Here is a 25327-nt window from a genome sequence, read left to right on the forward strand (position 1 = left end):
GCAGCTACAGACAGGTAACCGGTTATTGGCAGCTACAGACAGGTAACCGGTTATTGGCAGCTACAGACAGGTAACCGGTTATTGGCAGCTACGGACAGGTGGCGCATAGGTAACCGGTTATTGGCAGCTACAGACAGATGGCATATAGGTAACCGGTTATTGGCAGCTACGGACAGGTGGTGCATAGGTAACCGGTTATTGGCAGCTACGGACAGGTGGTGATAGGTAACAGGTTATTGGCAGCTACGGACAGGTGGTGATAGGTAACAGGTTATTGGCAGCTACGGACAGGTGGCGTATAGGTAACCGGTTATTGGCAGCTACGGACAGTTGGCACATAGGTAACCGGTTATTGGCAGCTACGGACAGTTGGCACATAGGTAACCGGTTATTGGCAGCTACGGACAGGTGGTGCATAGGTAACCGGTTATTGGCAGCTACAGACAGATGGCATATAGGTAACCGGTTATTGGCAGCTACGGACAGGTGGTGCATAGGTAACCGGTTATTGGCAGCTACGGACAGGTGGTGATAGGTAACAGGTTATTGGCAGCTACGGACAGGTGGTGATAGGTAACAGGTTATTGGCAGCTACGGACAGGTGGCGTATAGGTAACCGGTTATTGGCAGCTACGGACAGTTGGCACATAGGTAACCGGTTATTGGCAGCTACGTACAGATGGTGTATAGATAACCGGTTATTGCATATAGCTACACATTTGGAAATTCCTTTACTATAAAGCTTCCCTGTATACACGCTATTACTCTGGTCAAAGTGCGCAGGTAAAAGTTTGTTTAGTGTAAGTTTTGGGGTTCATTTACTATAGTCATTGCTACCGCCCAGGAGCGTTTCAGAGCAGGACTTCGTCAATAGTAAATACATTGTTACACAGATCTGCAAACACCAGTCAAACCATAAGACTTTCGGTTCCCACAGAACTCTTACTGGTGTGAAGGGATTCTGAGTGGGCATAAGCAAATTAGTTCAAGGATAGTCTTTTCACCCTCGTTATTCCACTTCTTCCTGATTTGTTTCAAAGCAGACAAAGCCAGATAACCAATCATTGATGGCCGTTTCATTGTTAAAAAGGAACCCAGTGGCAGGTTTGTTACGGACGCTTGGTGTTACTTGTGAAGCACCAATAGAGTTATCAACTTACCCCATCATAAGATAAGACCCCAAAGTACCATATATTGCTCACCCTATTACCCACAGTGTATTAACCCTTACATAGCAGGGCAAGTGTGCCTTTATATGGTTAATGTGATCAAATGACACGTGATTCTTCATTAAAAAAATATAAAATATATTCAAGATCGGCTTTTATTTGAATTAAATGTGTGCATTGCTCTATCAGAAGTAACTTGTACCCAGCTAAAAACTGTGCAGACCAGTTCATACCGTGTGTGCGTTGCCATCTTGGAATGTAATAGAGGGGAAAAAAACATATGGTCATTTTTATTAAACCTGGTTGGAAAAGAAATAAATACAGAAACAAGGAGGTTATTTTGCACGAGTGCAGATACGTTTATTTAACATTAGTGCTTCAGGACAGCTCAGTGAATAGTTAAACATTCATGGTACCAGCAAGTCACTGGTTAAAAAGACAATGCACCCAACCCATAACAGGTCTGTCACATTTCGAATTAAACAAAACCCATACCCCACCAGCACACAAACAATGCTTTAGCTACCTGGCCATGCTGGGAGCAGTGGGATTATAAAGTGTCGCAGTCTAAGAACTCTAGCCAGCGCTAGCAGTCTTAAATTTTAAAGTGCAAAAAGTGCTTAAAAAAAAAACCAAAACAGTCACAATGATCGTAGGAATTCTTTGGTGTATGTAGGCCATGCTTCACCCTTCGCAGGGGATGAGAATTTCGGATAATGGATTCAGAGCATGATCGTCAATATCGCCATCTATCCTCTAGGACTCTGGGAAGACAGCCTATGGCACTCCAGATCTTGATTAGATTTACCCTGATGCTTTGGCAGCATTCTGAGATATGTGGAATGTAAAAGGCTGACTACCCCATGCTCTAGGTCTATAGTGCAAGATATGATTCCCACAACCATTAATATATACACAGGAACACAGCATTAAACACTATACAATGAGCCAAACGTTCATATTGTAATGCCACAAAACGGAGGTCTCCTTTTTAGATACCTCCAGAGGCAGCAGACTGTGCTGAGAGTGGATAAGGCTTACAATGCCCATTTAGTGCCACGTTACCTGGCACCAAATCAGCCCTCCCAGAGATCCGTTTATCAAGACATCTACAGAGTAAAACGGCCAAGGTAGAGTGCAGTAGATGTAGCACTCAGACAGGACAATAAATGGGGTGTTTGACAGAGAATGATTGATCAGGCTTGTATGATAAGACCGACACAGGTCAAGGATACAGCAATGGAATGTTAGAACATCTGAAATAAATTCAATAATTGAATACAGTATCAGGTCAATAATGCTGGATGTCATAGGGCTCAAACAGAATAGATTATATTAAAGCCATACAATACTAGCAACATGACATGTTAAGTTAAGTCTATGCTAAGCAGAACGGGGGGAGGGAGGGAGGGGAGATCAGCTGGGGAGGGATTACAGTTGGGCCTAGTAACGGACGAACTTTGTTTATGCCTTGCTCCAAAAAAAAAAAAAAAGAGAACGCCACAAATGACTTTCCCAAATTGTGAGAGGTGCTACTGACCGCACTTACGGCTTCATATTCTAAATCCGAGCTCCCACGGATATATGCCAATACATGTTATAGTTTGAAAGTCAAATTCATCTGTGTCAGCACAGTATCCTCAGCGTCTATATGTCCATACTGCCACCACCAGATAACAATATGATAAGTTCCACTGAAACCAAAATTAACATTGCTAGATCCAATTCCTTTCAGGATTCTGTGCAAATCGATATATAAATGCCAACGCCAAGACGAGGACATTCCCAAGTCAGTATCACACCGACCGAATAGGGAAATGTGACTGGGTTGAAAACACTAAAAAACAAGAAATCAGGTCCAGCTTAGCACAAGTCTGGGGAGTATCTAGAGTACCAGATGACAGACAGTTTATGGCATTCACAGAACCTGTCCAGAACTACATCACCATGTCTGTTTCTGGCCTTTAGGGAACACCCAATTCTTCCAGTGGCGTTTGACAGTCAGACAAGCATGACCCGAGGTAAAGGAGTCTAACCCCGAGTCTAGCCATCAGTGTTATCCAGTTAGATTTTAGGACTGCACTCCGCAATGGTTTGTGATATTGCAAATATAAAACATTGTCTTTGCTTCACTTCCAAATGCTGAGTGGGAAGCAGCTCCTGCGGCCTTTACAATTTAAATACAGGTTTCCTTTCATGGAGGAGGTTAGTCACATCATGCTCTGGTCTATCACAAAGTCTTTGTCATTAAATTAAACAAAAACGCACTCTGCCTGGCAGCAGATTGTAGCCATCCCCGGTCTCCCAGATTTACATTTGGCAGCGTGTACCTGGATGCTTATTTACAAACAACTTTGATGTGCAAATCTGCAATAATCTAGAGAATAATAAAGTGTAAGTTATAGCCTGTACCAGAGGTATTTAGTAGCATTCACAAATCGTATGTCTATATGATCCACTTTTTGAAACATTTATCTACCAGTTCATGAAGGTTATCATTTTGCCTTCCATCTTCAAACCTTTTCTGGGGACCCCTACACTGGCCAGATCTCACAATTCCAGCCAGGCCCCAAGTATAGGTTGCAAACACCCCAGACCTACTGTATGGAGATTGTCCGGGTTTCTTATTTTAGAACGTGAGGTATAGAAGTGTGAACAAGGATTAAGAGAAAAATCATTTAACTTTCAGTAGTCAAATCACTCCCAAAACCAACTAAATGAACTGAGCCCAGGCAGGAATTAAGGGGCCATATAAAGGAACAGCCATTGAAATTCAATGAGTATCTTTATATTAAAGTCAGCAGTTATTGCATTGTGAAGTCAGTGCTAAAGTCTAGAGAAAGATGAACCCAATTTGACCAGAGAGCTTTAAGGATATGTTCAGCTGGGTTGAGAAGACTGGATTTGGAATGTATGAGATTCATGGAAACACTGCTTGGCCAACAGATTTTATTCTATCCCACAACGAACGGACCGTCACGCCATGGTGTGCCCTCCACAGGTGAAGTGTACAGGAGACCCAGTCGAATCCTTCTGAAGAGGTGGAGAGATAGCACAGCTTCCACTTGGGCATATGCCTTCATGTGGGGACCGGTATTTGGAAACCGATGACAAGCTTAAATACAGAAAGGAAAAACCAGTCACCCCCACAGAAAAAAATGTTCCGTTAGAGAATGGGTATGCTCTACACAGCTGGTTTATCTTTATTGAAAGACTGCCCTTAGCAGCCAAACAGGACATTAGCACCCCTGGTTTTAGAGCAGGGGTAGGTATGGACTCCATCGTACCTGATCCTTTGCCAGCATTATGTGATATGTAGTCCACATCTGGAGTGCTGAAGGTTGCCTACCCCTGCTCTAGGGCCTCAGCATCCAGTAAAGGCCACTGAGATTTTTGCAGCTATAGAACATTTGCTGACAAACTGCAAACATGCTTACCTTGCCCGTCCTCCCTTTTTTTCTGCTAGTTTTGGCAAGTCATCATCGCTGTCATAGCGTCGTGGGTTATCAAAAAAGTAAGTTCTCGAGCCAAAGCTTTGACTGTTCACCATACCACCCTCTTCCTGCACGAGAAGGATCAAGGAGTGGAAACATGTACAGTTTATGTTATACATCAGTAAACACCAACAGGATGCAAAGATGCAAACTCACCAGATTCGGATTTAGATTTTTTGCCCTGAAAAAATATACCATCGTACTCATTGGGAGAATCTCACAAGTGATGAAGATTATTCCAAAGATGACATACTCCACACTATCAATTTCTTCTGTAGCAACCTGAGAGGGAAGAAGAGCATTAGTGAAATGACATGCAGGCATTGGGTTAAAAACCCTTCAGGAATTTCATTCCCTTCCCAGTTAGAATGGAAGCTTCACCTCCTGTTACCAGATTCATGCTGCAGCCTTATGCTACAACTGTTAAACCAATTTAACAGAAAAGAAAACTTTGAACAATCAGGACACTTCCTAGAGATGGCCACCTGACTAAACTCCCGTGTCAGGTGAGAACGGCATTAGTAGAAAGTGGCCAAGTAGTAGATTGTCACTGGCTGAGCGCCAGGGTCATGCATGGACAGCGGAGAAGCTCGCAGGAAACCCATCACTGCCAGAACTCCACTGATCTGACCATCATGGCAGACTGAACACCCTCACACGGAGAGACGAGATTCTCTGAATTGGGGCCAAACAGCTCAATCTTCTTTTCAGAGAATCTCATCTGCAGGAAACCAGGCACGGCTCATCACCTGTGCAGTATCATTCCAGCAGTGAAACGTGGCGGTCATACATTTTGGGTGTTTTTCAGCAGCACGGACAGAGAACGGAATGCAGCAAAATACAGAAATCTTTGATGAAAGCTCGTTCCAGACCACAATGACCCTATGAACACACAGCCCAGACAACACAAGAATGGCTTTGGGACAACTCTGAATTGTCAAACATCTCTGGAGAGACCTGAAAATGGCTGACCAGCAGCCCCCATCCAAGCGGAGATATCTTGAGAGGATTAATAGAAAACCTACCCAAATCCAAGTGTGCAAAGCTTTATGCATTAAAGTCAAACAGACTCGAGGCTACTGTGAAAAGGTGCGTCAACCCAGTACAAAAGTTAAGGGTCTGAATGCTTAGGTCAATGCGATGTTTCAGTTATAGAAGTGTTAAAATAAATGTAGATGAAGTCTGTTAATCTTGAGTTTAAAGTGTTACGCCAGGTACAATAACCACTTCAGTAATTCGAAGAGGTCATGGTGCCTGAATATGCAGAGATTCTATATGGAGTTTAACTCAATACAGTCATGTAACCGGTTTGGACCCGGGCATTCTATATACAGTTCTAGAAAACACCCCAGATAATCCTCCTTTGACACAAGGCTACGAGTGCAAGCCATTAATTCTATAGGGGAGGTATGCAGCCAAGCGATGTAATTCTAGATATTACAGATATCAAACTGACCTTCCACATGTTAAAAACCTACAACTCCCAGAATTCTCTGTACACAACAGTCAATCATGTAGCTGCAGTTTAGCAGTTTCGAGGGGTGGAGGGGACCAGAGACATTGCTGCACACTGTTTAGTAACAGCTAGAGCAAAGTCTGCAAGTTAGGTTTCCGCAAACACGGGACAGACACCCATAGCTTTCTCAGCTCTTTTTAGCGCAGTACCATGATGCTTTGCAAACCTTAAAGGGAAACTCCCTACTCTGCAAACCAGGAGGTGAAACAAACCCATTTTATTGAGTGGCAGAATTTCCAATGTGTGGGGTATTTGCCATGGAAACCAGTGAGCACATTTTGAATTAAACATGCTATGCAAGGAATATTCAGATATACAATACTGTATAACACCAGGATCCATTTGTTAAGGAGGACGTTAAAGGATTCCGGCCATTGCTCACATTGTCGGACACTCCATTCCAGCCATAGCTCAGAGGACTTTGTTCATCTTCTGGTTTTAAGAAGACTGTCACCAGATTATACAATGCTCTGACAGTGTACATAGTGCACGTTACCAAGCACATAAAGACGGCCCAGCTACCAGATGTACCCTAGAACAAAAAGAAAGAAGTCACGCTTGGGGTTATGGGGGGGTATCACAGGTTTGTTTTGCTGATACAGGCGTATTGAAATCACGAGGTGCAAGTCCTTTATTGGCACACACCCTATAACTTGTTCCTTGCAGAGGGAACAAAAAAGATTTTTCAAATAACCAAGGGTTTCTCACATTCATTTACAATATCACACTTTGATAATTCCTGCACTTTCACCACAGGCTGTTATTTATGAGAGGCATTGATCCAAATATGGAGATATACTACTGCACACTCCATGCTGGGGCTTGTTTGAAGCTCCGGATAATGTGGGTGGCCAATCACATGTTGTGGTTTCTGTTCCAACCTTTATAATTAGTCTGCACCAGTGGTTTATTTTCATCTGAAGCAAGATTTTGTGTTACAATATATGGTGTTCTAGATCGGTTTGGATCTTTTGATTATACTCATTTATGTCATTTGCTGCAACTTGTTCTTTGATTGGATTACCATCAATGAGTTCATCGCGAAACAAAAATGTATCCAATTCCCTTTCCATTGCATAAAGTCAAACTAAAAACCAAGAGTTAAATAGAAATAGAAGGTCCACAAAGCCACCACTACCTTGGACTCCAGATACACAGCTACTGGTGCTACGCCATAAATATTGCAGATGTAAGTAGCCAGAGAGATGGAACAGCCAGTATAGAGAACGTCACTGATGATCATCCTGGCCTTTGGGATCCAGTTTTGCAGACTGCCCGTCCCGGCTGCAGCCAGGGTAAGGGACAGATTTGTTATCAGGAATACAAGGCTCACAAAGAAGATACCAGAACGCACAGGACATCTGCAAGGGAAGAGGATGGAATAGTCACATATCGCAAACAGTCAGAACACGATACAGTTTGTGAGCTCCTAAGAAAGTGTCTAGATTGTTCTTGCACTTTCAGCCCCGAGTACAGACGTACTGGGGACTCGAGAATTACAACCAATGACCCTTTAAGGCAAATCTCAATATGCACACCTTCCGTTACCAAAAGCCAGAACACATACAATGAGAATATTAATATGCTGGATGGTGACTGCTCTGCTGGGTGTCTGGGGGCCACGGGGTGCAGGGGAAGAAGAGCTTTACTTACCTGAACCCATCCCTCGTGGCTGCCACCCTAGTCTTCCTGACCGTCCTCTTCAGCTCCTGGTGCTTAACATGAGAGGAGCCCACGAGAAAAGACTGTACTCCATATACAGTGCCTTCTAGATAACAGGAGCTCTGCCTTTTGCCAAGTGAACGAAAGATACCAAGATAACATAATTCCTTCTTTGTCTTCGTGGATCGTTTAAAACAAAAAACATCCAATAAATAAAGTGGCGCAAAATAAAACTCAAAATGCCAAAACAATTATATTTCTATGTCACTGATCAATGCAGGCAGCAGCCATATACAATCCTGGTAAAACCGGTTTGTAAATACTTAGAAAAACAATTATTGTAGAAAGTCACAAAAGGTGACAATCCACAGAAAGTGCATCCGTGTCTCAAACATTTTTAAAGTGCTCAAGTGACAACAGCAATAAATATTAATGCAGCGATAAGTCTCAAATGCCAGACTTCAATCTTGGTGTTAAAATCACCCCACGTGTGTACCAATAATTTGTGTTGAACGGGTGTACATCAGGGGTCAAGTCCTGGGGAATAAAGTGTGGGAACTCACTCGAGTTCCACCCCCACCCCACCACCAAAAAAAACCCAAAACTTGTATGCATATATAAACGCGTACACACACACACTCAGGTGCAGACATACACTTACAGACACACACGTACACTCACAGACACACAAAGACACACACAGACACACACACAAAGACACACACAAATTCACAGATAGACACACATACTCTCACAGACACACACACACTCCCAGACACATACACACACACTCCCAGACACACACACACACATACACACATACACTCACAGACACACACCCAGACACACACACGCACTCACAGACACACAAATACACATACATACACTCACAGACACACACACTCCCAGACACATACACACATACACACATACACTCACAGACACATACACACACACACACTCCCAGACACATACACACACACACTCCCAGACACACACACACACTCCCAGACACATACACACACACCCACTCCCAGACACATACACACACACCCACTCCCAGACACATACACACACACACACTCCCAGACACATACACACACTCCCAGACACATACACACACTCCCAGACACATACACACACTCCCAGACACATACACACACTCCCAGACACATACACACACTCCCAGACACATACACACACTCCCAGACACATACACACTCCCAGACACATACACATACATACACTCACAGACACACTCACTCATAGACACATACACTCCCAGACACACAACACACACACATATACACAATAATTATTTGTATATTTTTTTTAAATTTAAAAATGTCCACCCAGCCTCCCTACCTGGAGAGCTGGCATGGACCTGTCCCTGGGGTCCAGTGGGGCTTCAGTGCGGCCGGCTCTTGTCTCGCTGTCAGACGCGGCGAGGGAGCTGTGTTCTCTCTGCTCCCTCTCGCCGCGCGGGCTGTCTACTGATGCCGGGAGCTGGAAATGACGTCATATTCCGGCTCCCGGCATCAGCAAACGGCGCGCGGCGAGAGGGAGCATAGAGAACACAGCTCCCTCGCCGCGTCTGACAGCGAGACAAGAGCCGGCCGGGGGGGTCCTTCAGGTGGCCATTAGGCCACCTCTTGGGCCCCCCATGACAGGGGGAACACAGGGGCATTTGGGGGCGGCATTTTTTTCCGTCCCCTGAGTGCCTGCAGGACCACAAACGGGAACGGCGTTCCTGCTCTAAAAAAAGTGCAGGAACGCCGTTCCCACGCGTTCCTGCAGGACTCGAGCCCTGGTGTACATGTTATTTAAGAAGGATAGGGAAAAACAAGAAGGGTGGTGGGGTATGTTTGTATGTCAGCCATGAGTGAAAGCCAAATCTTAGGCATGTGGAGTGTGACGGGGAAAATGTGGAGGCTTTATGGGTAGATATCTGCTTGGGGCAAACAAAGGGAAATACGTTATTGGTTGGGATATGTTATAAACCACCTAATGTAAATATTAATGAGGAAGAACAGCTGTTAGAGCAAATTGGGAAAGCTGCAAATTGGGGTAACACGTTAATTATTGGAGATTTTAATTACCCGGCCATAAATTGGGATAGAGGGACTAGTACTTCAGCTAGGGGAATCAGGTTTTTGAATGCGTTAAATGACACCTTTATGTCACAACTGGTACAAGCACCAACTAGAATGGACGCTTGTCTGGATCTCGTTATAACAAACAATGTTGATCTTTTAACCAACATTCAGGTAGGGGAGCGTTTGGGAAATAGTGATCACAATATGGTATTTTTTTTAAATAAACAAAAAAGCAAAAGAACGTAGGGTATACTAAAACGTATAATTTTAAAGAAGCCAATTTCAATAAGATTAGAGCAGCTCTACAACATATCGACTGGCATAAACTCCTTAGTGAAAAGAACACGGAGGATAAATGGAAACTATTCAAACCAATATTAGAAAGGTACATTTCTCAGTATGTACCATTGGGTAATATAAAATAAACAAATTAAAACCAATGTGGCTTAGTAGAGAAGTAAAACAAGAGATTAAAAATAAGAAAAGGGCATTTAAAGCATTTAAATCAGAGGCATCCTATATAAGATATAAGGAAGCCAATAATGCTTGCAAAAAGGCAATTAAAGTGGCTAAACTAGAAAATTAGACATTGATCGCCAATGTATGCAAAACCAACCCCAAATTGTTTTCCAAGTACATCAATCCTAAAAAAAACAAAATGAAAGTGTAGGTACACTGGAAACAGATGGGTCTTTTCGCTAATAAGGACCAGGAAAAGGCAGAAATTTTGAATAACTATTTTTCTTCAGTACATATTAAGGAGGATCCTATGGCGAGAGATCTGCAAATGATTGCTGCAAAAAACTTGCAAATAACTCTAGACAAGTGTGACAAACTGCCATTTGCCACTGGGCATTGGAGAGGACTTATTGCTAGCCTCCTGCCCTGCGACTATGGCCCTGCAGTTCAAACCTGTTATTTTCCCTGCAGAAAGGCTGGTTTGTGCCTTTCTGCGAACTGTTAAAGCCATGCTACCCCAGATAGCTATGCCATGGAGCCCAGCCGTATACTGAAAGACTTTGGCTCCATGGCGATTGAACTGTATGTATGTGATCTGAGCGCCATCCGGTAATAATGTGCGCTCAGATCTAAGCTATCTGGGGATAGGTAGAATGTGTATGTTCTATGTGATAAATGTAACAGTATGTATTTTATGTCTTTTATTGTTCTTTGTCTGCCATGTGGCCAATTGAGTTTTGCCTCTGTCCTTGGAGATAATGGGATTACTTCTCAATTATCTCCAGGATAGAAGACTCTGAAACTGGTTTGGGCCGGAAAGTTTTACTAACTTTTGAACCCCTGGTCTGATTCGTGCCATTTTTTAATCTGTTGTTCCCCTGAATGGATTGATTATGAAAATGGATGTTTTATGTTTGTGACATGTATATTTTAGAAGTTAAAGAAATGTATAAAAAAAAAAAAGTATAAGTTTTAGCTTGGAGATAATTGAGTAGATACAGTAGGAAACTCAATTATCTCCCAAGCAGAGGGGAGGGAATATGTGGGATGTAACCGATATGTGATTGGTTAATGCCTAATTGCCTGTGGGCGTCTCCCTTGCAGGGGAGCACTGCATAAAAGCAGAGTGTGTGTAATTAAACGTCAGACTTCTTCTTGACCCTCAATACGTAGCCTTGTCTCGTTATTGGAGGGAACTGCTATATCACACTGGGGATTGCTATGTGCTGCATATTCCCTGGAGCTTTAATCACTTAGTTCTTGTTCCTGTTACGCTCTACTTGGAGGAGAGGTCTTTCCCACACGGTCCTGAATGCAGGAGGTTCATTCAGGGTGGAAGGAAGACGGCGCGGCTCCAGTTAAGCTACGGCAGTTGTGGTGTCTGCGGTGGTTGTGGTGTCGTCTGCAGTGCGTGGAGTCCTCAGGAAGCGCTAGGAGCATCCGTCAACGGAAGGCGTCTGTTACAACAAGGTGCTACAGCAGTTAAAGAAAATTTATGTAAATAAAGCTCTGGGGCCCGACAGTATTCACCCACGAGTACTTAAGGAGCCAAGTGGGAAAATAAGTGAACCTCTATTTAATCTTTCAAGATTCTTTTGTTTCAGGTATTGTTAACAGAGGATTGGAGGAAGGCAAAGGTCATTCCTATATGAAGGGATAATATTCAGGAATTCATTGGGAAGAACTTTGTTATTAGCAATAATCAACATGGTTTTATGAAACATAGGTCATGTCAAACTAACCTGTGGCAAAACTAGCCACTTCATTGTGCAAGAACTATGTCCATTCGTTTATTTCCATCTGCAAAGACTATGTGCATTCGTATGTTAGTTTCACGAACAGAATAAGGATGTAATGTTCATGAAAACGAATAAACTGCCGAATGGATGGGACCACACAAGGGAGTGGTGTGTCTCCAATTAACAACTGGCAACATTGTGAAAACCGCAAAACCCTAATGGTTTAATGGGTGGTCGCCATTCGTATGAACGAACACGTGGCGGTGGCCATCTTTGCGCACGAACGCCCAGAGGTGAAGTCTGGCAGTTGAGACTTATCTCTGCATTAATATTTATTGCTGTTGTCACTTGAGCACTTTAAAAATGTTTGAGACACGGATGCACTTTCTGTGCATTGTCACCTTTTGTGACTTTCTACAATAATTATTTTTGTGCACCTATTTCGAAGTGTTTGTTGGTTTATCGTTTGACCACAGTGCTCTTACAGTGAAAGATTGTCTTTATTAAATACTCATGGGGAGTGACAGCAGCTGTAATGAAGTTGTTTTGGTACTTAGACGGAGCCCATTATACACATTTGGGGTACTGAGTCTTCAGTGGTTCTTTGAGAAGAGGTTTGGTGTAACCATGCTGAATGTTAAGGAGTCCGACCCAGAGAAGTTACAGGCCCCCCACCCGGGAGACTCCGTGGAAGAAGTTTAACCCCTTAAAGGGACACTCCAGGCACCCAGACCACTTCTGCTCATTGGAGTGGTCTGGGTGCCAACTCCCACTACTCTTAACCCTGCAAGTGTAATTATTGCAGTTTTTCCACAAACTGCAATAATTACATTGCAGGGTTAACTCCACCTCTAGTGGCTGTCTACTAGACAGCCACTAGAGGTCACTTCCTGTGCTAGAGCGTCGCTGGACGTCCTCACGCTGTGTGAGGACCTCCAGCGTCGCTCAAAACCCCATAGGAAAGCATTGAAATGATTTTTCAATGCTTTCCTATGGGGAGATGTAATGCGTATGCGCATTAGGTCTCCTCGGCCGGTGGGCGGGATCAGTCTCGCCCACCGGCCGACGCAATGGACAGGAGGAGGAGACAGCGGCGAGGGACATCGCCGCTGCCTCAGGTAAGTGACTGAAGGGGTTTTCACCCCTTCAGCAACCGGGGATTGGGGGGTGGGAGGGAGAGGGACCCTCCAGTGCCAAGAAAACATGACATGGGAAACTGGAGTTTCCCATGTCATGATTACCTTTTATTCCAGAAGTTTGGTCCTTAAGGGGTTAAAATATTGATTAGTTCCCCTTTAAACCAAGACTCCAACAAGCCGACCTGGGAAGGGAAATACCACTTCACCTGAGCTGATCTCTTCCCAAAGGAAGTGATAATATTATAGGCACGAAGGCGGAATTTAACAAAATGGGAAACCATAAATGTATAAACTTACTTGCATTCATTAAACCCAGGTGCAAGGCTGGCTTTAAAAATAACCTACAGAGAGAAAAAGAAATAAAAATTATTCAATATATAGTTACACTGCACCCAGCCATGCCATTTCCGTTTTACAAGTCAGCAGACTAACCACTACAGCTCTAAGCAACAACACAACGAGCTGTCACCCTGCATGGTAACTGGCTAGCTTGCTTAGAGTAGCTGTAAAGAATGAATACTGCAGAGTTACAACCGTTTCACCTTGTGTTTGGACCATGGCTCTGAAATTACTGTAGCGGAGCTCCCTGTACCCCGGCTGGGTACCTCCGCCAAGGACCGCTTCCTAGCTGGAACAGTGGACAAACTGCAGCACTTTTGCCCAGAGTCGCCGTGGCTTGACTGGGGTCCTGGAACTGCTCCTTCCTGGAGCTCAATGGGGAATTTGCTCTAGACACCCAGTCCTGGGAGCTCTAGTCCTTACAAGGACCTTCCCCGTTAAATCCACCACACTGGAACAGTGATTAAAAAGAGTAGCCCTTTCACCTCCCAGTATCCCCAGAAGTAACCTAAAAATACATAAAACCCCCACAAAAGTTACATCCCCTGATAGCCCTGATCTGGGTGACCAACATATCCAAAATCACCCAGATCAGTTCATTTGTTTGACCGACCGCACGGTCCCATGCCCAAAACAGTTCCAGATAATCAGGGATTGCAGTCTGTCTAGTTCGGTAGTTTAAAAAACGAACAGACTACCGAACATTGTCAATAGTCTTACCCTGGAGCCTGTTCCCCTTGTTCGTGGGAACATTTCTACCGAACAGCGTCTTTCTAAGTGTTGTAAAACCGAACCCAGGCGATCATGGAAGTCCAGCGGTGTTCGGGAGCTTCAGTGTCCGAAAATAGTTCAATGAACTCGACGACTAACCACCGCTGCCATGTGTTCATGCAAACATGATGGCCGTCACCTTGTGGTCATCGGTAGGAGTTGCGGCCACCTAGACGAACACTGCGGTGGAAACTGCTACAAAGTAGCAATTAGGCTGAACAAGCTCCAGGGTGGTCTCCAATTCATGCAGCTGTTCGGTTCCTGAACCATATTGTCCAAATACACGAATGGAGACTTATCACATTTTACAAGGTCCACAGTCTGTGGCAGGAGGCTTAACCCCTTTAGCGCCATGGGAGGGGAACCCTGAGGGTGGGGGCACCCTCAGGGCACTATAGTGTCAGGAAAACTGCTTTGTTTTCCTGACACTATAGTGATCCTTTAAGAAAAAAAAAGTGCTCTGTTTCATGTTACATCACGGAATTTAGCAGTTTTCTGAAACATTTTTGTTAAAGTGTAAGAATTTGCCAGGATGAAAACAGTCACGTCTCATTAAATATAATCAAGACCTTGTAAGTTTCATCAGCTCCCATCCATCAATCCAAAGGTAAACATTTAGATTTTAATTTGATATGATTCAGACTTTAATGTAATGGAATAAGCCAAGGCTTTTTACTAAAGAAACACTACATTCAACAATACAACTTTAGCTCAGTTGTGGTGTATAGATTATGCCCCTCACTGTTCCATTCGCTGCCATTTGTTTATTTAGCCCTAGTCACACCTCCCTGCATGTGACTGACAGCCTCTATAAACACTTCCTGCAGGGTCATTCAATGTTTACACTTCCTTTATTGCAAATTCTGCTTAATTTAGAATTTCCCATCTCCTGCTCTGGTAATAGCCCACTATATCCTGCTGGGATCTCCTGTGTGTGATTACAGTTCACTTTACAACAGCAGGATATAAAAACTTATTTTTGATTGGGTAACTAAAGTTATAGATCAGGGTGGTGCAGTAGACATTGCTTACCTAGATTTCAGTACGGCTTTTGACACTGTTGCACATAGAAGGCTTATCAATAAACTGCAATATTTAAAGGACCACTATAGTGCCAGGAAAACACTCGTTTTCCTGCCCTCCGCCTCCGATCCTCCCTTTCGGCTGAATGCGCATGCGCAGCTGTCAGTGAGACAGTCACTAGAGGATTTAGAGGCTGGCTTAACCCTTATATAAACATAGCAGTTTCTCTGAAACTGCTATGTTTATATAAAAAAAAAAAGGGTTAAACCTAGCTGGACCAGGCACCCAGACCACTTCATTAAGCTGAAGTGGTCTGGGTGCCTAGAGTGGTCCTTTAAGTTTGGATTCCAATATTGTTAAATGGGTGAGGCAGTGGCTGAGTGACAGGCAACAGACGGTTGTAGTCAATGGAGTATATTCGAAGCAGGGGCTTGTCACCAGTGGGGTACCTCAGGGATCTGTACTTGGACCCATTCTCTTTAATATTTTTATTAGGGTTATTGCAGAAGGTCTTGATGGTAAGGTGTGTCTTTTTGCTGATGATACTAAGATATGTAACAGGGTTGATGTTCCAGGAGGGATAAGCCAAATGGCTAATGATTTAGGTAAACTAGAAAAATGGTCAGAGTTGTGGCAACTGACATTTAATGTGGATAAGTGCAAGATAATGCATCTTGGACGTAAAAACCCAAGGGCAGAGTACAGAATATTTGATAGAGTCCTAACCTCAACATCTGAGGAAAGGGATTTAGGGGTGATTATTTCTGATGACTTAAAGGTAGGCAGACAATGTAATAGAGCAGCAGGAAATGCTAGCAGAATGCTTGCTTGTATAGGGAGAGGTATTAGCAGTAGAAAGAGGGAAGTGCTCATGCCATTGTACAGAACACTGGTGAGACCTCACTTGGAGTACTGTACACAGTACTGGAGACCGTATCTCCAGAAGGATATTGATACCTTAGAGAGAGTTCAGAGAAGGGCTATTAAACTGGTTCATGGATTGCAGGATAAAACTTACCAGGAAAGGTTAAAGGATCCTAACATGTATAGCTTGGAGGAAAGACGAGACAGGGGGGATATGATAGAAACATTTAAATACATAAAGGGAATCAACACAGTAATGGAGGAGACTATATTGAAAAGAAGAAAAACTACCACAACCAGAGGACATAGTCTTAAATTAGAGGGACAAAGGTTTAAAAATAATATCAGGAAGTATTACTTTACTGAGAGGGTAGTGGATGCATGGAATAGCCTTCCAGCTGAAGTGGTAGAGGTTAACACAGTAAAGGAGTTTAAGCATGCGTGGGATAGGCATAAGGCTATCCTAACAATAAGATAAGGCCAGGGACTAATGAAAGTATTTAGAAAATTGGGCAGACTAGATGGGCCGAATGGTTCTTATCTGCCGTCACATTCTGTGTTTCTAAAGCAAGTTAATATCTGAAGGCAGATGAAACTTTTTTCCTGCAGGCGGTCGGTCACAGCTAGGGGAGGTATGACTATGGCTTCATAAACAGAAACAAAAGTAATTTAACTCCTATGTACTAAAACAGCTTTGTTACGACAGTTATTTTGATGCCTAGTGTGCCTTTAATACGTATGCAGCCAGGGCAGCCCTTGTGTGGAAAACGCAGGAACAAGGAATGAGATTTAAGGCAAACAAACAGGCCAGCAATATGGAGACAGTCTGGGCAAACATGAGCCACAGTCTGGTCTGGAGCAGCAATCGCTGTGTTTACTGCAGAAACGCTTGCGATATGTGGTATTACGGCAATAAAATGGAGGTTCTCGGTTACTGGCTAAGAGTTCATGCACCAGCTGCAGCCCTCGATAACCTTCCTGCTACTCTGGCTGGGGGGACCTGTTCCCATACCCACCCCCAATGTGGCGTGTTGGGGGAAACCGATCTGGCATTCCCACACACTGAGAGCCAGGAGGAACCTGAAAGAGAGGAGTCAGCGAAACATTAAGAAACCATTGTTAGATAAGACATTATTAGGAATTATTCTATTGAATGTTAGGGCCACCTACCTTGGAGAGGTAGATATTGAGCAGAGCCAGAGAGAGGAACTGCAGGCAGTCTGCGGAGCAGTAGGGCAGCCAATGGGGGAAGGGCTTCAGGGGGCCCCCCTGGGCACTCTGGCTCAGGTAGTAGGAGTAGAGTACAGTCCTTATGGCCCCCCAGAACAGGCATAGGAAGAGCCCCAGGCTCTGCATACTCAGCCTTCTCTGATTATAGAATCGGAGCAGCCAGAGCTGAAGGTAGGTGGCCACGAAGATACAAGCAGAGAGCCCAGTGCACAGCACGGTAAGTCCCAGCTCCCACTCCCAGGGAATGGGCCCCTGCATGCTGCTTACTGACATGGGCCCCTAAGGAATACACAGGGCAATGAGAGACAGTGCCAAGACCATGGAATTCCAGGGAGCCTTACAGTCAAGGGCCCAGGAAACACCACTCAAATCCTGCCTCCCAGGGGACAGTCAGCACTCACAGAGCCCCGCCTCCCAGGGGACAATCGGCACTCACAGAGCCCCGCCTCCCAGGGGACAATCGGCACTCACAGAGCCCCGCCTCCCAGGGGACAATCGGCACTCACAGAGCCCCGCCTCCCAGAAACCCTCACAGAGCCCCGCCTCCCAGGAACCCCCACACTCACAGAGCCCCGCCTCCCAGGAACCCTCACACTCACAGAGCCCCGCCTCCCAGAAACCCTCACAGAGCCCCGCCTCCCAGGAACCCCCACACTCACAGAGCCCCGCCTCCCAGGAACCCCCACACTCACAGAGCCCCGCCTCCCAGGGGACAATCGGCACTCACAGAGCCCCGCCTCCCAGGAACCCCCACACTCACAGAGCCCCGCCTCCCAGGAACCCCCACACTCACAGAGCCCCGCCTCCCAGGAACACCCACACTCACAGAGCCCCGCCTCCCAGGAACACCCACACTCACAGAGCCCCGCCTCCCACACTCTAACCCCGCCTCCCAGGAACCCCCACACTCACAGAGCCCCGCCTCCCACACTCTAACCCCGCCTCCGAGGAACCCCCACACACAGAGCCCCGCCTCCCAGGAACACCCACACTCACAGAGCCCCGCCTCCCAGGAACCCCCACACTCACAGAGCCCCGCCTCCCAGGAACCCCCACACTCACAGAGCCCCGCCTCCCACACTCTAACCCCGCCTCCGAGGAACCCCCCACACAGGCCCCGCCTCCCAGGAACTCCCACACTCAGACCCGACAATCCGCCCCCAGCCGCCCCCGTCCCGCTGTCGTAATCCCCGCCGGGCTGTGAGAACCTCCTCGGGGAGCCACACAATGATTAAGCGGCTTCAGTCCCACCCCCGCCATCCGATTGGCTGCGCCCAGCTCAACCCGCCCATTTTATAGGACAGTGCAGCTGTCAATCACGGACGTTGACCGCCAAACACGCCTCCCGCCCGCGTGACACCGTCCTGGGCAGTGATTGGCCAGCTGTGACCCCGCCCTATCAGGAATGTCTCCGTCCATTGGGTGAGAAGACGCCAGTCTGTGCCCGCCCAGCGCTGTCTGGACCTGGAAGGGGATTGGACAAGGCGACTCCTGCGCGCGGAGGGGGCGGGGAATCTGGCGCTCATTTGATGACGTCAGATGCCGACAGCGAGTGCGACGGAGTCAGAGAGAAACATGGCCGTTACCAAGGAGACAGCGCGCCAGGACCGTGCTGCCATGGTAACCACCCACCCACCCACCCACCCACCCACCTACCTACCTACCAACCTACCTCCTTATCCACACACCTACCTACCCACCAACCTTCCCACCTACCTACCCACCCACCCATCAACCCACCCACCTACCTACCTACCAACCTACCTCCTTATCCACACACCTACCTACCTACCTACCAACCTACCTCCTTATCCACACACCTACCTACCCACCAACCTTCCCACCTACCTACCTACCCACCCACCAGCCTACCTCCCTATCCACCCACCTACCTGCTGGGGCATGCGCAAATCTTTATAGTTTTTGCATATAATAAATGTTTTTTCCCCATGATTCCTCTGGTTTAACCCCTTATGGACCAAACTTCTAGAATAAAAGGGAATCATGACATGTTACACGTCATGTGTCCTTAAGGGGTTAATAGCATTGATGTAACTTGCTCAGTGTAACTGATTTAAAGCAATGTATTGTTATAAAGTGGGATCCCTGGGAGTGTCCCTGCTGTCCATTTTTAGATCTTTGCAGGAGATTGATTTATTGATTTAAAATAAACTACACGTCTTCTAGTTTTGGGATCTCTGAATCCATGACTGACATCCTGGGCCATTTCTGCCATGTTACATAATGTTCCTTGCTCCCTTGTAAGCCGGCTGAGCGTCAGGGTTATCTATCAGTATTTTATTAATATATGGATATTTTTGTCTTTGTTCTCCACAGATACAAAACTTGTGAAACTGGATCATATTGAAAGCAAAGATGTCCCTTTTAATCTTTTTACTTCTGTTCGTCCATATATTTTCCCTAATTTTAGCCAAATGTCGCTTATTGGAACTAACCTCTAACAATTATATTAGCACTTTGCATCCTGGGAAAATCTGTCTGCTGTACTTCACTAAATCTGGTAAGATCACTTTCTTGTTATTGGCAGATCTCACGTGGAAGCTCAGAGTGTACAGGAGGGAGCCAGACGTAGATCCATAGATATTGTATCATGCTTTGCCAGCCTTTAGAATGCAACGCATAGTGGAAGTTGCAGTTTTGTGACATATGGGGATCTCCATTCACTCACCCCTGTTATACGCCATATACACTGCGTATGGCAGCTGCATTGGGTTTAGCTGTACAACCTTAATATTCACCGGGATTGCTAAAATCCAATCTGTCATGTTATTACATAAACTGAAATAAAATGGGTGCGCTACATCACATGGAAATAAATAATACTCGCAAAAGCCAACGTCTTCCCATTTCAAAACACGCTCCCAAGGATATAAAAGGAAAGATTACAGCACTATAGTGTGTACCGTTCTAATCATGTATCTATCTAGATGTAAAAAGTAGATAACATTTGGATCTTGTAATACCTTTTTATTGGACTAACAGAATTTCTTGATAACAAGCTTTCGGGAGAACCTCCCTTTCTCAAGTGGTTCAGACTTGAGAATGAGAGGTTCTCTCGAAAGCTTGTTCTCAAGAAATTCTGTTAGTCCACTAAGAAAGGTATTACAAGATCCAAATGTTATATATATATATATTTTTTTTTTACTTTTTACAAATTATGACTTCCATGAAATTCCTGTACCCCTAAACCGATCTGGGTTATTGTTTGGATATGCTGTTCAACCAGATTGGGGCTATCAGGGGATTTAACTTTTGTGGGGTTTTATGTGTTTTAAGGATTTTTTTGGGGTTTGTTTTCTGTGCCTGGAGATAATTGAGTTTAATACAGTGGCTGACTCCATTATCTCCCAGGCATAGGGGAGGGATTGACCTATTTTGCATGGGAGTGTCCTGGACCTGAGAGCCAATGTAATCGTGTGTGTTTTTACTGTAGTCTATTCTCAGGTCCAGGGGGGAGTGCCCTTTGCATGGGGACCTGCATATAAGGCCAGTTCTGGCTACCATTAAACTGAGATTCGTTTTACCCTTCATGAAGCCTAGGTTCATGTTTGGGGGATTGGAGAGTTATATTCACTCTGGGGATTGCTATAATCACCATACTCTATTGGATCACAACAATTGCTCTTGTAAGAGCAGCCGGCTTTGCTGTCTGGACTAGGAGAGGTCTACCCAATGGAAGCTGGATCCTGGTCTTGGGTCCAGGGTGGGTGGAGCACAGCGAGACCCCAACCATGCTGCGGCGGTTTGTGGGGTTTATGGTGGTTATGGTGCTCGCAAGTACTAGGAAGCAGCGATTGACTGAGGTACCCGGTTGGGGTGCCAGGTGGTCCGTCACAGTATGTATCCATCTATCTATATATGTGTCTGTGTATCTATCTGTGTATGTATGTATCCCTGTCTGTCTATATAGTGCTACCTCTATTTGTCCTGGAAACATTCCGAACTGTGATTCTTTCATTCCAGCATCTCCTGCAGACACTTCTTTCTTCAAGGAACTTGGCGATTCTGTGGACACTCTTCACGATTACGGCATTTCGGTGGCCAAGGTAAGTGTGTATTTAAATTCAAGGTCCGTGAGAAGAACTTGACTACGTTTGTCTTACTATTCATGACACCAATAGTTCAGTCATTCCCAGAATATCCTGTGTAATGTTAATGGCCGCTGGATTAGGGGTTCATTGAACTCATGGTGCAAAGAGGGGTGTAACGGCACCCCGGGCATAAAAGGGGGTTAAAAGCCGTTTAGTATATCTTCCCTTCCAGATACCCCAGATAGCTATGCCAAGGGGGCAAAGTCTTTCCCATAGTCTTTCATTATACGAATGGGCTCCATGGCATAGCTATCTGGGGTATCACCGCTCAAACTGGGCAAGCACCGAATGACCCGGCTTTCATGTCTTTGCAGGGGAAAATTAAGCGTTTCAACATGGGGCCATAGTCTAAAGGCAGCAGGTGGGCAACCAGGCTCCTCCAATGCACAGTGGCGAGATTGGTCTCGTCACAAGGGGATTTGCCGCTGAATTTGGAAATTCCTTTCCTCGCTCTCACATTAAATTATCAGCAGGCCCGTAATAGTGCCGTTGTTAGTGTTGGAAAGCATATCTTCTAAACAGTCATCAACTATGACCGCACTCTGCTCCTGCTCTGAGGGTGGTTTATGACTAGAGATTCGATTTGTAGAAGTTGCTGGTAGTGATGTGTGTGCATGCTGAAGTGACTCAGTCGGGGCACTAACCCTCCTAATTTATACCCATTACACAAGGAGGCTCGACCCTTCTCTAGCACTTTTTATTCATTCTGTCTCCCTCTCTGGCATTACTTCTTATTAAAATATTCAGCCTCTCTGGTGTCTCTCCTGATCCTTTTAACCCTTTAAGGACTAAACTTGTGGAATAAAAGGGAATCCTGACATGTCACACAATCGTCTCTGTCCTGTGCTTGTTTTTGGCTTTACATTCTTTATTCCCGGTGTATCTTAATGATTATACTCCCTCTGGCATGCTTGCTTTGCCACAATAGCTGGAGCAAACCGGGTGGTACACATAGAAAAACAACTGTATGGCATTGATAGACAGAATGGTTAATAAGTAAGCTTGTGAGGCAGACGTCCTAGCTATCCGCTACGCAGATTGCACATAACTTAGATTAAGGCTAGATCGGTATAGCACTGTGTGTGATAGACAGACAGAATATGAAATAATAGCATTTTGGCCCCTCCATTACTTTAATTTATATTGGCTTTTTCTTTTCCTTGTGCGGCTTTCAATATCTTTGTTCTCCTCTGCCACAACGGCTGCTGTTGTCTCCTTCTGTGGAATTGATTTTACTGATGGATTGTTGTCCCGTTTTGTCAACTTGATTGCTGTAAATAAGAAAAAGTAATTCCTGCTTTTATTTATATATTCTATGAAACCTCAGGTGTTCAGGAAAAATAAATAAAGAGATTCAGATAGAGGGAGATAAGACAGAGTTTACATTTTGTGACAGACCTGCTTTAAGCATGCAGCCATTACTCCAATCCTACAAAACGCCCAGCCACAACTCAACTCAATCACCCTGCTCAGCTACCCCCCCACCCCTGCCCCCTGCTGAGCAGGGGGTGGGGGGGTAGCTGAGCTACCCCCCCACCCCCTGCTCAGCTACCCCCCCACCCCCTGCTCAGCTACCCCCCCACCCCCTGCTCAGCTACCCCCTCACCCCCTGCTCAGCTACCCCCCCACCCCCTGCTCAGCTACCCCCCCCCACCCCCTGCTCAGCTACCCCCCCCACCCCCTGCTCAGCTACCCCCCCCACCCCCTGCTCAGCTACCCCCCCCCACCCCCTGCTCAGCTACCCCCCCACCCCCTGCTCAGCTACCCCCCCACCCCCTGCTCAGCTACCCCCCCACCCCCTGCTCAGCTACCCCCCCCACCCCCTGCTCAGCTACCCCCCCCACCCCCTGCTCAGCTACCCCCCCCACCCCCTGCTCAGCTACCCCCCCCACCCCCTGCTCAGCTATTCCCGCCACCCCCTGCTCAGCTATTCCCGCCACCCCCTGCTCAGCTATTCCCGCCACCCCCTGCTCAGCTATTCCCGCCACCCCCTGCTCAGCTATTCCCGCCACCCCCTGCTCAGCTATTCCCGCCACCCCCTGCTCAGCTATTCCCGCCACCCCCTGCTCAGCTATTCCCGCCACCCCCTGCTCAGCTATTCCCGCCACCCCCTGCTCAGCTATTCCCGCCACCCCCTGCTCAGCTATTCCCGCCACCCCCTGCTCAGCTATTCCCGCCACCCCCTGCTCAGCTATTCCCGCCACCCCCTGCTCAGCTATTCCCCCCCCACCCCCTGCTCAGCTATTCCCCCCACCCCCTGCTCAGCTATTCCCCCCACCCCCTGCTCAGCTATTCCCCCCACCCCCTGCTCAGCTATTCCCCCCACCCCCTGCTCAGCTATTCCCCCCACCCCCTGCTCAGCTACCCCCCCCCACCCCCTGCTCAGCTACCCCCCCACCCCCTGCTCAGCTACCCCCCCCACCCCCTGCTCAGCTACCCCCCCTACCCCCCCCCACCCCCTGCTCAGCTACCCCCCCCACCCCCTGCTCAGCTACCCCCCCACCCCCTGCTCAGCTACCCCCCCACCCCCTGCTCAGCTACCCCCCCACCCCCTGCTCAGCTACCCCCCCACCCCCTGCTCAGCTACCCCCCACCCCCTGCTCAGCTACCCCCCCCCCCGCTCAGCTACCCCCCCACCCCCTGCTCAGCTTCCCACCCCCTGCTCAGCTACCCCCCCCCACCCCCTGCTCAGCTACCCCCCCCCCACCCCCTGCTCAGCTACCCCCACCCCCTGCTCAGCTACCCCCCCACCCCCTGCTCAGCTACCCCCCCACCCCCTGCTCAGCTACCCCCCCCACCCCCTGCTCAGCTACCCCCCCCCCCCACCCCCTGCTCAGCTACCCCCCCCCACCCCCTGCTCAGCTACCCCCCCCCACCCCCGCTCAGCTACCCCCCACCTCCTGCTGCCCAAGCTGCGTGAATCTCACGCTACCCATTTCAGTTTGTTTTTCACACTCATCACTCTATGAAATAACTTGGTTAAAGAACTCTTATTGGCCTTTCCACATTTACTCACAATGCCTTTACCTTTACGTCTCCCAGTGCTCTTTAGATTACCGTATCTGCTTTTTTTGTCTTTGCTCGTTGATGTTCTCAATTCCCTATGATTCCCATCTATACTGCCTCCCTTGATAAATGAATCTGTTCCTTTTGCTCACAGTATGTTTATACTGACACTCTCCATCCCTCTTGACGTTTCTCCTGCTGCCTGTGTGCCATTTCTAAATAAATATCAACTCCGTTTCTTAAACTTAATCTTCCTATCACTATGTCCGCCTCCCTCCAGATCACTCGTACTATTATTAACCTTGCCCATTGGGCTCTCACAGCCTTATCTTCTGTTATATTATAACCTCTCCTTTACTCCTTCCAGTCATTAGGGCATTCCACCTTTTCATTTATAGCTTGTATCCACCCATCTGAAATCAAATGCATTGAAGGACTCCTCATGCCACAATCCTTCCCCATATACATTGCGGCAATGCTTTCTCCCTGTCTAATATACTCCCAGCTCCAGCTTGTAATAAATGCTGCCGCCAGATTCCCCTTCCTGTCCTCCTACGCCTCCCCCTCTGGCAGTCCTTACATTGGCTTCCTGTAAGATTTAGGGCTCAATTTAAACGATTAATGGATCAATTTAAAAATCTTCATATTTAACACAGCCATTATCTATTTATACTCCCTAATATATTGGCAGTATAACCGATTCAACAA

General features: G+C 46.4%; 2 protein-coding genes across 4 annotated transcripts in view; one reads left to right on the forward strand and one right to left on the reverse strand.

Annotated features, from left to right (window-relative positions):
• Positions 1 to 2571: 2571 nt before the first annotated feature.
• Positions 2572 to 17962, reverse strand: LOC134582420 (integral membrane protein GPR137C-like). 2 transcript variants are annotated; one of them, XM_063439014.1, is made up of 7 exons: positions 17442 to 17962; positions 13572 to 13615; positions 7318 to 7540; positions 6562 to 6711; positions 4820 to 4945; positions 4607 to 4731; positions 2572 to 4284 (listed from the first exon to the last, which is right to left on the reverse strand). In XM_063439014.1, exons 1-7 carry the CDS (start codon positions 17772 to 17774, stop codon positions 4146 to 4148), a joined length of 1140 nt encoding a protein of 379 aa, XP_063295084.1. In that variant the 5' UTR covers positions 17775 to 17962; the 3' UTR covers positions 2572 to 4145. The 2 variants fall into 2 exon arrangements, with proteins under 2 accessions (XP_063295084.1, XP_063295083.1); XM_063439013.1 differs by having other exon boundaries at positions 7315 to 7540.
• A 1059-nt stretch (positions 17963 to 19021) lies between these two features.
• Positions 19022 to 25327, forward strand: part of TXNDC16 (thioredoxin domain containing 16) — a 66876-nt gene continuing 60570 nt past the window's right edge. Inside the window, exons 1-3 of one of the 2 annotated variants that reach the window (XM_063439779.1) lie at positions 19022 to 19121; positions 19839 to 20022; positions 21486 to 21568. In XM_063439779.1, the coding sequence (XP_063295849.1) occupies positions 19878 to 20022; positions 21486 to 21568 (228 nt within the window). In that variant the 5' untranslated portion in view covers positions 19022 to 19121; positions 19839 to 19877. The remainder of the gene's footprint in view (positions 19122 to 19838; positions 20023 to 21485; positions 21569 to 25327) is intronic. The other variant, XM_063439780.1, reaches the window with a different exon arrangement.

Source organism: Pelobates fuscus, chromosome 13, assembly GCF_036172605.1.
Source record: "Pelobates fuscus isolate aPelFus1 chromosome 13, aPelFus1.pri, whole genome shotgun sequence".
In the NCBI taxonomy this organism is placed as follows: domain Eukaryota; kingdom Metazoa; phylum Chordata; class Amphibia; order Anura; family Pelobatidae; genus Pelobates; species Pelobates fuscus.